Here is a 12,059-nt window from a genome sequence, read left to right on the forward strand (position 1 = left end):
CAATGATGAATTTGTAGCTTTAGTGTACCATTAAAATGCAATGGACCAACGATGTAATACCAACGTAATATTTTCTACAAACTGACAACAGTGGGCCAACAGCTTCTACAGTTGGCCAGCCCACAAGGTTTATTGTGTAATTTCCCACAAACCTCTATCGATGGCCTTACTAGGTTGGATTAACCAATCAGGAATATCGTAGGATTGTCCAGCCTTTCAGACCTTCCAGCTCCAGCATATCAGACCCTTACCAAATATAATGAAAGAACTCGTCAATACGGATAAGACGAGTCGAAACTCGTCACGCAATATATAATTTCACTTACAAGATTTAGTTAACAGGAAACACACTGGACTAAAAGCCTAATCAAAAGATTCTAAATAATAACCTAACCACAAAATTAAAATTTTGAAAAAACCCCCGACCGTGACATAGTGGACCGATTTTCATGAAACATGGCTAAGAACACTCCCGACTAACTCAGCTTTCAGACAAAAAAAACTAAATCAAAATCGGTTCATCCGTTGGGGAGCTACGATGCCACAGGCAGACACACACACAGACAGACAAACAGACAGACAGACAGACAGACAGACAGACAGACAGACAGACAGACAGACGGACAGACAGACAGACAGACAGACACGTCAAACTTATAACACCCCTTCGTTTTTGCGTCGGGGTTAAAAATAGTTTGATCGGATATAATGTTTTCATATAATGCAGGCCGCTACCAGCTCTCCTTTATAGAAAAAAATATTTTATTAGAATAAAAAGTCATGAAGTAAAATGTCATAATCATTTATTTCTCTACAATAATAAATAAAATCATAATGAAATGAAATTAAGAACTAGCCTAGTCTACAATAGCTACGCCATTTAGGCATTGTACCAAGGATGCTGGAGACATTTGCTCGTTGTATCGCAATGCTGATACGTTGTAGGCTTGTGTCGGTCATGAGCTAAGTACTGATAGGAATGAAATCCCATAAATGACCGAAAGGAACTAAATCTTGCACGGTCTTAATCGGTCCTTATTAGGTCCTATAGTTCAGTGGGATCGGAGAGCGCTTGACCGAGTGAACTGGATAACAGGCGGAACGAAACAGTAAAAAATGCCATTCGCACAAGTGTGAAAGAGATGAAAGGAATGTTTAAGGTCTAAATCTATGCAGGAAAATTAAATATTTTCTATATAAAATATAACTTGGATAATATTATAGGTACTAAAACTTGGAATTATATTCAGTTACCAAAGATTGGAAAAATATCATATGTAAAAGGAGTCTGGAATGAAATGTATCAGACCTAAATCATCCCTGACTCCCAATAACCACCGATCTAAAGGAACTAAAAGACCAACTAGTTCATTTGACCGATTGACCGAGAGCAGAGCACTCTCTGTAGTGAATGAGCCTAATAATTATGTTGTGCAAGGAAAAATTTAAGTAAAATTAAGAAGTTATTTTTTATCTGCAAATAATATGTGAATTTTTCCATTTTTCCTTTAATTTAAAATTATGTAAAATTAAGAAGGTTTTGTACTTTATTAGGAACTATAATCAAAATCGGATTCTAGAAACTCAGCGTCCATTGATTCTGAACTACTGTCAGAGTCATCATCATTAAACACACTTAAAATAAACGATTCAAGTTCTTCCATTATTCTGTTTCTGGTTTTACACTGAGCTTCAATATTGAGCACATGATGAGTCATTTTCTTCTAAAGCTCTGGTGTTATGCTGTCAAAAGCTTCCTGAATAAGTTTTTCAAGGTCAGCTGCTGGTATGCCAAAATTTTTGCTTGTGACTCTTCTCTTTGCTGAGCTCCAGATTAGCTCTATCTTGTGGGCTTGTCTGATCCTTTCTTCCCTGGAGTACAGAAGATACCATGGTTAGCTTTTCCCTCAATATTTATTCTTTTCAATGTAGAAAAACTGATATCTGTAAGGAAAAATTAAATTATATAAACACCATTTACATATACATTATAGGACATGTAGTACAGCTCCATATATTGTATGGTCTGATAGCTAATTCAGTTTAAGAACAAGCAAGTCTTGTATTATATAAACCCAATACATTCTTATAAGCACTGTAGGTTTTACAAACAATAAAATTATTTTGGCCCTGTATACAATAACTATAATCCTAACTTTGGTTGTATTCTATATATGTATAAATCTATGAGTGTTATTAATTATATGTATTATAGCGAGTCCATTTAATAAAAATTCAAATTGAGTGTTAAGTGAATCAACATAATAGTCAAATTAGGTAGGTAACCTATGCTAATCTATTTTTGAAAAAGACAATTACTGAATTCAGTTTAATATTTACCAGTCATTGACGATATTTTCTCTAAATTTTGTTTTGACTAAGCAAATCTTTTCAATCAGCAAGTCTTTCAGCATCCCAAGATTTTCCAAAAGAACTTATTTTTCTTCAGAAACGTCGAGTTTTCCTGAAAACAATAAATACACCGTTAAATTCCATCATTTAAAAAAGATAGATTGGACCGAAAGATATAAGTATTTAATGAACTGTAGATTGGTGATATACTTAAACAAAAGTATCAAATTATTATGCTCTACTAACCTACAAATTTGGACACCACTTCTAGACACTCCATGTTTTCCCTTTCTTCTTCAAAAAAAAATTCTTCACAAATTTTTCTAAGTCCCAGAATCGGGCCCCTTTTGCTATACTCTGACCCTTGTTTTTGTTTGCATTTGCATATCACGGCAAAAATATCACGAATATCATCATGAACTCAACAAAGACTAGCTAGCTAGAGAGCTTGAGTAGCTTGTCAAAGTTATCAATGTCAGAATGACATTTTATTGGGTGTTGCCACTCAATATTTCATTAGACTATAATGTGGCACGAGTTTTACTTTTACATTTCTGATTCGTGAGAGATTATAAACGTGTATAATTATAATCTACACGGTCCAAACGTCGGGAATACTTGTATATACTGCCTTTCTCGTTATAGGGCTCTATATTATACTACCCAACATTTTTCTTTATAATTGGCAACACGCGATAATGGTGCCCCGCCCTGCCCTTCCTTAATCAGTGTTGCTAGACGGTTCCAAAAGTCACCATTTTGGTGACTTTTAGCCCTCCTTGGAGTTCTTTAGAGTATTTTACGTAATGTAAAAATTCTAAAGACATTACTGAATATTATATTTATTTATTGCACATAAAAAATAAGTACAAATGGTGGGCTTAATGCCTTAAAGCATTCTCCACCAGTCAACCACTGGGTCAAAAAGAAACTATATAAGGATTTAGTTTTTTATTTAAATAAATGGCTACACCTATAGTGATTCTCCGATATTTTTTTTAGCCTATTATTGATTCGCCGACAACGATTCGCCGAATGCCATTTAGTAGAATAATCAAACTATAGCTGTCACTTTTGGTCAAATAACGTTTTATGTAGAATCTTGGTTCGGTTTAGTTCGCTTCTGTGCAAATTATTCGAACTATTATTGGACAATTTTCATTTAGCAAAGTAATATTTTCGTTTAGGCCACGTTTAAGTCGAATAACGTTTCACATTTGATACATCGTTCAAACATTTTCGAATAAAAGGACAATATTGTTAACTGTAGAAGCAAATAAATTAGGAATTTCTTACAGGGTATCCCTTTGAAATTTTCACATTTTATATTGGAATTGTTTCATAAAAGTGACAGTGAGATGGATTTACTCTCTTCTCACTCTCACTTTCGTAAAAAAAGTTTCGTTTTTAGGATTCTGTACCTCAAAAAGGAAAAACGGGAACCTTATAGGATCACTCGTGTGTCTGTCTGTCTGTCTGTCACAGCCAATTTTCTCCAAAACTACTGAACCGATTAACTTGAAATTTGTGACTCAAAAAAAAACGGACATGTAATTTTAAGAAAATTTAATTATGGGGGCCACTTTTGCGAGGTAAAATTGAAAATCAAAAATCAAAGTTTTTTGAACTATGTTGTGTTATAATATCAAATGAAAGAGCTTTTTATAACTATCTATAAAAAAAATGTGTCAAGTAATTTAAGAAAATAGGCGAAAAATTACCACTAATGAAATTATCCAATCAAACTCAAATAACATGATCAAAGTGTAAGATTTTAAAGAAAAGTAATCATATAAGGTCTGTATAGTTAAATTGTGACACATATACATACGGGTTTTTTTATTTCTTCTCATAAAATTAATTTACCTATCCATACTATAAAAAGGTGACTTGGTCAGTAAAATGGTGACTTTTAGGGAAACTAAATGTGACTTGTGAGTTCAGGGCCCTGGCAACACTGCTTTCTTTCATTTTTCCTTTTCGGCCCATGCGCTGAATGGTGGCTTGGTCGCTTGCATTGCATCGGCACCGGTGTATTTTCTTTGGTGATGTGAAAGCAAGGGAAATTTCTCGTATTTGGCGTCAACATTCAGTGATCAGGTAAGTCAAGATGATATTTTTGGCTACCACGAATGTTATTTTAAGTATCTATATAGTGTGCTCTGTTATGATTTCTGCGTAATGAGTAATCAATGATATATTATGGTGCCTTCATTTAAGTTGTAATGAATAACATTAAGGTGGAAATACATTATTACACGCCACATGACGCGAATCAAATTGCAGTTTTTTGCTATTCACATGTACATCCGACGCGTCACCTTGCTCCGTACAATCGCGTGTGCACGTTTAATACATGGCGGTCATGGGCGTCATGGCGTCGCGTGTTAATAATGTGTTTTCGACTATATTAACGGGTTTTTTCGGTTTTAGTGTGTGATACATGACAATAACCTCTAACAATACAATAGTGTGGGTCTACACAGGGAGGGACGTCCCTTATTTTCTGTGTAGCGGCATGTATAGCGTCGTTGAGTTTGCTGAAGAATGGCTGACACCCGGGAAGCAGCGATGTCTGTGGCCGCCCCAAAAATTGATGACCAAGTTTGCAGCCAAGTAAGTTCAGCAGGGTCTGTATTTTCGTGGCACTTTTGTATCTGTGCTAACAAAATTACTTTTAGATGTTTGTGTTATTGAGATATCTTGTCACAACTTACAAAAAAAAACTAGTATTAAGGCATATTATTACAAGAGATTACTTTCACAGGTGAAAAATCAAATAAACATACCTACTGTTTATAGTGATGATGATTATGAGGCTTATACTGGTGAAAAAAATAGGACTTATCGGAAGCAAGTAACTTCTTCGGTGCAATCTACACCTGTTAGCTCAAAATCCCAAAAGCAACACTCTAGGCCGGTATATACAGAACTGAACAAAAGTGATGATGATACAGATCTGAGCAAACGTGAAGATTTCAAGGAAAGCTCTGCAAAGACTACAGACAGTGAAATGTCACAGCTTCTGCAAAGTCCAAGTGAGTATGTTTTACTACCTACACCCAACATAAGTTAAAAATAAATATTTTATGGCATGTATTAGGATGATGATATGATTTTCATAGATTATCATTATTTTTAAACTTGTGAGTTTTTGCATCAAGTATGCATCATGACTAGTAATATAATTCTTTTAAACGTTTATGAGTCAGTCTGCAGTTTCATTCTGTTTAAGACTTGATAAGAATATGGTCTTTTAAGGATAAGTAGGTTAATAGTATTTATGACTACTTAATTATGATCACCTAATTTAAAAATCAGCCTCTTCTCTTTCTCTAAAATCTTTTTATTTTCAGGTGGCCTGGATAACCTAGACTTTACAATAACACCATTTTTTATAAATGAGAAGCCAAATTCACAAGCCTTAGGTGAGAGGAGTTAAACTCTTAGTGTCATTCATAACTGTTAGAAGTTACATCTGCATTTTTACCTTACTACCCAGTTGTATATTTGCATACCTAAAGTAAATATTTGCTAACATTATATTCTTATATTGATTTCAGATGTCATAGCTAAGCACTTAGCTCGAATTGAAGCTGACTTGAAAGAGATGCAAATCGCACAGAATGAAATATTAAATAGGGTGCGATCATCTTCTGTCTCGATGGAACATTCACTGCCAGGGGAAAGAACATTGCCATGTGAGGACAGCAAGGATTTGATTGATACTGAAAAGTGGATAAATGCAGCTCCCGAGAACAGAAAACTTTTGGTATGTCATTTATTATTATTAGTTATTACATTGTCATAATGTGACCATCCATGGCTGGAGGGTCCTTATGGCAAGGCCATGTGTAATTAGTATAATGCAATTTGTATTTTGCTCATACTGGTTTGAGGTATTTTTAACCCCGACGCAAAAAAGACGGGGTGTTATAAGTTTGACGTGTCTGTCTGTGTGTGTGTCTGTCTGTGGCATCGTAGCTCCCGAACGGATGAACCTCCAATTTAGATTAATCTTGCTTGCCCCAATTGACCCCAGCTGTCTCATTATTTAATAAAATTTACGGAAATTACGTAGCTAATTGCATATGTATTTACATCTTTTATAGACGCAGTGCGGTTGAACCAGGTTGCAACCAACGCTACTGATGCTGTGATACAAGAAATAATTCAGATGAATATGGCTACATAGTTCTTCCAATATATACACCTTCTTGTTGACACTTCTCACAAGCGCGCAAGGAATTGTGGGATTTGATACATTTTATAAATGCCCTAGCTGGTGCATCTGCTATTATACAACTTACTTGAAATTCAAACTTTACTCCATTAACATATAAACCATTCTGCTCTAACCGTAAACATTCTTCTACAAAGGGACGCAGAAATACAGCAGCATTGTTGGGCTTTGATTCCCCGTAATAAAGTGCTACAATAAATAGCTGCTTGTCGGGAGATTGATCTAAACCACCTCTGTGTTACTGATAAAATGAATATTCTCTTTGTGTCATTTTTCGTTGCATGAACGGTTTTTAGATGTTGTGCCTTTAGAAGCTCTTTCTACTAGATATATTTCAAGGCCAAAGTATACATATCTATGAACCACCAGCACAATCTGTAACGTTTACATTACGCGGCGTTTCTAATAACGTTCGTGCATCCCTCGGTGAAGAAGAATGACAAGGTTGCAACTTTTTTAGCAAATCGTTTAGAGCAGAGTGACCTAAATTATGTTTCTTAGACCACAATACAAGAAAAGAATTAATATTATCATCTGAATCAGATGGAACATCAATATCTCTTAACCTCTCGTATGCTTAGGAGCAGATCTGCTCCATATTGTTTCAACTTTAACATGTAGTTATTATGACTAATATATTAATGACAATTTTTTGACAGACGCATACGAAAGGTTAAGGGTTCTTTGGTATAGTAATCAATTGGAATATTTGAATTAAAAGCTACGTCAATTGTACCGTAATGATCTGCACTTAAGAGTGATTCATGTTCAGTATTGGAAAGAGAAGTGAGTAAACGTAACTCTTGTTTGATTTGTATTGTCTTACGAGCTAGACTTCGTTTTTTTTTATTTTTTTTGTAACAGCGGGTTTGCTACTGCTTGGCTCTTCGGGCTTCCCGTCCTCCATTGCGGTCCTTAGTGAATCTGAACCAATTTCATATTATCTCTTAGAACCGAAATTGGATTTGTTAATCAGGAATATGAAGACCATCAGATTTTAAAAAGTATACTAACAGAACTTGATTGATATTGTAGTCATTAAGAAGATAAAAAAATGTCCGAAGTCTGATTCCTATATAATTGCAAAATATAGGAATTCTTAAATAAATCTGATTTTTATGTGGAACATTGGTTCCACATAAAAATCAGATTTATTTACAACAGTAGCAAATTAGGCATATATAAAGTTAGTCACGGCACAAACAGATTTTTTTACATCTCGTCACAGTTGCACAAAATATGTTTACTGTTACCCAACTTTTGTGATAATGATGACTCTTTTGTATGTAGGTATACCCTTTGTATTATACTATTAGGTATGGCCAAAGACTAATAGAAGTATATATTTATACTTAATTAAGACGAGTAAGGCTCCATTAATTGTATTAATTGTAACTTTTTAACCTTTTTAGGCTACTAGACTTATATCAATATTGGCAAAATAAATAATTGTTTTCTATAGAATTTGACTTAAGAAACCAATATTTATAGGCATGAGGTATTAAAAGTGTATGTTGACTACCTACGTATTTTTGACTAAAAATGATTTTTTTTTTTAATTTTGGACACTGAAAACGCTATCGGCGATGTAGTGACGTCATAGGATTCCAACCTAACTATGTCGAATCATAAATGACATTTGTGCCTTATATTTAAATGTTAGAAAATGTTGTTTTCCAGCAGAATGACAACAAACACAGATAATCTATAGACTAACATGGCTGATGTTTTTGCCTGATTAATTAGTTCATAGTTCATAGTTAGTTCATAGTTATTTATTCATTAACAAAATGATTGTGTATGAAACAAATATACAAAAGAAAATAACATACAATATTTACATTACTTAACAATAAAATATCTTAATATAGATTATTCATATTTACAATTCCATTAATATTATACATTATGTCAAAACAATTTAAATTATTAAACTAAAAATCTTCTACCTTATAGAAGCACTTCTCTTCCAAAAAAGCATTTAATTTATTTTTAAATATTTGTGTATTATTTATTGTTTTAAGTTCAGCAGGCAACTTATTAAATAACAAAACAGATTGATTGATTAATTAAAAGTATACTTTGAAAATATTTTTTGCGGTTTTCAAGTCATAATAAAATATGGCAATATTTTTTTTCGGTTCATTGAACAGTAATTAATAATATAAGAGAGACTTTAAAAAGGGTCAAGTAGCCTATTACCACCTGTTATCACCAAATTGTTACCTGTGTACTTATTGTATTGTGTTGTACTCTTTCTTTAATACGTATGTCATTTCACACTGGTGTACACATTTTTAAACTTAATTATAGTCATAAAACTGATACAGACCTATTTATTTTAACATCTTACGCTAATTGGTTGTATGTACCCATTTTCTGAAATTCCTTATCACTTTTAGAATTGTACCGACCTAATGTTCATACAACTTGTATGAGAATTAGGTCGGTACAATTCTAAATTAAGGTGCGACAAAGGGTCTCCGAAGGAATCGCTTGAGGGTGCCTGTGTACGTTAGGGTCTCTCAGGGTGCCTGTCCACTGGAGTGGAGCAAGGCAGCGGAGCGGTGAGCGAGGTAAAAATCCACCAATTGAATATCATAAAATCTCCGCTCCTGATATTCTATTGGTAGATTTTTACCTCGCTCACAGCTCCGCTGCCTCGCTCCGCTCCAGTGGACAGACACCCTGAGAGACCCTAACGTAGGCCCTCCGACAGAGATGTTTATAAGGCCCTACGTTGATAATCAAGTGATGGCCCTACAGCTATTACCATTCCGTAGGGCCTCCGAAGTTACTACCTGAAAGGCCCTATGTATGCACAATAAACTGAGGGCCAACAGCTGTAACTATTAGGTAGGGCCTTCGTCGGATATGTTTCAAAGGCCCTACGAGGAAAATCGAGTGAGGGCCCTACGTAGGATCTTCAACGTGGGCCCAACTTGTTTAAGAGTTGAATAAATAACGTTTAGCCAACGGTAGGGCCTCTTCTATAAATACGCAGTTGGCCCGACGTAGTTGGCCCCTTGTTGATTCTATCGTTGGTCCTTCTATTCCTAGGGGTGACACGCCGGACGGTTGGCCAACCTAAAGGTGGACAAAGGCCCAACAAACAGCCAACTCAAAATGCTACTAGGGAACATTTTAAATATTCACCAAACTTACTAAACTTAATAAAGTAACAAATCAAGTTAACTTTTAGGCACCAAGAATTTCTTACAAAGTTAAAGTTTCATCTTCACAGTACTTCTGAAAGCTCTTTTCTTTAATGCTTTACCTCGGGCAAAGGTAATATGTATAATAGGGTTACCAAACGTCTGTCGCTGCAACTGCCACTTGCTAATCACCTCTGCTCTAGATGTCGACTTCATCGGGTAGGGCCACACACACTTGGTGAACGCATCAACAACTGTAATTGTGTGATCGTAGGGCTTCTTCGTCTCAGTGAATGCCCTTTTCCTCGTTCTCATAGCAAAATGACCATTACTATGCACCTTATATGCAACTTCCTTCCCCATTACCTTAGGCACCACCGTTTGCTGTTGGTCTCCTTTGTTTGGCATGCCATTTTCCAAACACAAGTCATTATAGTCACCATCTTTCAAAACTTAATTATTAATTAAGTAATTTATCTATGCCTATATTTGACATCTTAGCTGTGTAATTTATAAAATGTAATAAATTGACTCAATCCTTGTGTATATTTGTAATGAATTATTGTGTAACAAAGTATATTGACATTATATTGTACATACTTTAAATAATTGTTAAATATTGCATGCCTTGCTTGGTAGAACATAAGAACTGCTTTTCAATGTTATCATCTTATGTAATCTCACTATGTTCTTGCAATAAACGATTGACTATTGGCTATAAAATCAGCTGTTTAGTCGCATTGAGCTCTTCATTTCGCCACAGGGATATCATCTTTCAGAGTGATCTTGAGCTCGATCGGCGCTTCCTTAGTCTCCACCGGTTCATACTCGACAACCAAATGCTCGACGTTTTCCTAACCATACCACCGTACCATCGCGATCAGAAACAGTGAAGTCCTCACTCACGCAATCCACTTTAAATTCGTCGAAAGATTCTTTGTTGATTAGGTTATATCCACTGCCAGAGTCTATTAACGCCTGCGTTTCTACGTCACATAAACTTTAAAGGTTTTTTTTAGTAGTTTTCGTCTTCATATCATCTACATTATCGTATTAAGTATTTTGTTGCAATGTTTACATCGTGCCGACAACTGTTTCCGCCATGTTGACAGCTGTCTCGTCATTGGCCAATATTCCAAATATGACCGCTTGTCGACGAATATCTGTCGCCGCGGACTGCTTTACCGATGGAGCCGCTTGCTGATGATTCGCCTTTTCTCCCGAGCCATAGGTGCAACACTGCTTTACCGACGGATCTGCGCAACCAGCATGGTCGCGCGATAGACGATAAAATATCAGGCCGTCCCTATCGCACTTACAAATAGTGCGATTGGGACGGCCTGCTATTTTATCACTTATCGAGCGACCATAATTGCTTGCCAGGTCTTCGAAGGACACTCGCTGAGTCGCTGCTTATATGGTCATAAGTCATAATAGACGGAGAGCTGGCAGCTCCTTTTGCTGTGGGCCACCGTTTACGAGGTATTGACGAAAAACGGAGCATGTAATCGATTAAAAAAAACTTTCTTACTAAATTATCCATTTATATATTGATCCTATCGAAAAAACGTACATAACCTTTCTTGTAGGAAATTAAAATATGACGTCCACATAGATATTTTCTGTTTGGGCCCCAAAAAATTAAATCTTTAAAAATTCATAGCTCGATAAAGCCCCGCCCCTTTAGCTGCCAGACTTGCAGACCTGATGTTGGTCATGATTAGAGAAGCATCTGAGCACCTTTCCAGGTTGCCTCAAGGACCTACTCTAAAATCCTGCCAGCTCTTGGACCATAATCATTGCAAAAAAACACTTCAGTCCTTTAGTACATGATCCTCTTGACACGGCGGCAAGTGATTGGAGAGTCGAGTAGGTAGATAGGTACTTCCCTATGGGCCTATCGGTTTTATAAACACACATACAACAAGTAGGCGCGAACAATTTATACTTACTTTTCTATGATTCAACTTCACGTCATATTTTATTTTTCTAATATTCAATTATATATAAAAAAAGTAAAAAACAACAATATAACTGTTTTTCAAACATATTAAAAAAAATCCGGACCTGGGTCTCGAACTCGGGATCATAGACGTGCATGTCAAATACACTAACCCCTAAGCCAAAAAACAAGGAGCCGCCCGGCTCAAAATATTGAATCATATTCATATAAGGTTACTCGGCAATGTAATTAATTATTATCTCACTAGACGACACTTTTAAACATTGAAAATAGCGCCATCTGTAAATAACTCGAAAACTAAGAGGTACCAGCGACGATAACTCGCGTTAAGTAGGCCGTGTAGCGA

The 12,059-nt window shown here is 35.6% G+C and overlaps 1 protein-coding gene and 1 long non-coding RNA gene across 3 annotated transcripts; one reads left to right on the forward strand and one right to left on the reverse strand.

The window, feature by feature from the left end:
* Window positions 1-786: 786 nt before the first annotated feature.
* LOC125232246 lies at window positions 787-3,828 on the reverse strand. Its single transcript, XR_007177729.1, has 3 exons — window positions 2,599-3,828; window positions 2,341-2,464; window positions 787-1,944 (listed from the first exon to the last, which is right to left on the reverse strand). It is a non-coding gene; the product is annotated as an uncharacterized LOC125232246 (long non-coding RNA).
* A 1,017-nt stretch (window positions 3,829-4,845) lies between these two features.
* On the forward strand, window positions 4,846-7,153 carry LOC125232243. Of its 2 annotated transcripts, none has more exons than XM_048137892.1 (5): window positions 4,846-4,968; window positions 5,120-5,390; window positions 5,709-5,780; window positions 5,916-6,124; window positions 6,465-7,153. In XM_048137892.1, the coding sequence occupies exons 1-5, from the start codon at window positions 4,900-4,902 to the stop codon at window positions 6,477-6,479; spliced, it is 636 nt and encodes a 211-aa protein (XP_047993849.1). In that variant the 5' UTR covers window positions 4,846-4,899; the 3' UTR covers window positions 6,480-7,153. The 2 variants fall into 2 exon arrangements, with proteins under 2 accessions (XP_047993849.1, XP_047993850.1); XM_048137893.1 differs by having other exon boundaries at window positions 4,893-4,982.
* Window positions 7,154-12,059: the final 4,906 nt, after the last annotated feature.

Source organism: Leguminivora glycinivorella, chromosome 12, assembly GCF_023078275.1.
Source record: "Leguminivora glycinivorella isolate SPB_JAAS2020 chromosome 12, LegGlyc_1.1, whole genome shotgun sequence".
Taxonomy (NCBI): domain Eukaryota; kingdom Metazoa; phylum Arthropoda; class Insecta; order Lepidoptera; family Tortricidae; genus Leguminivora; species Leguminivora glycinivorella.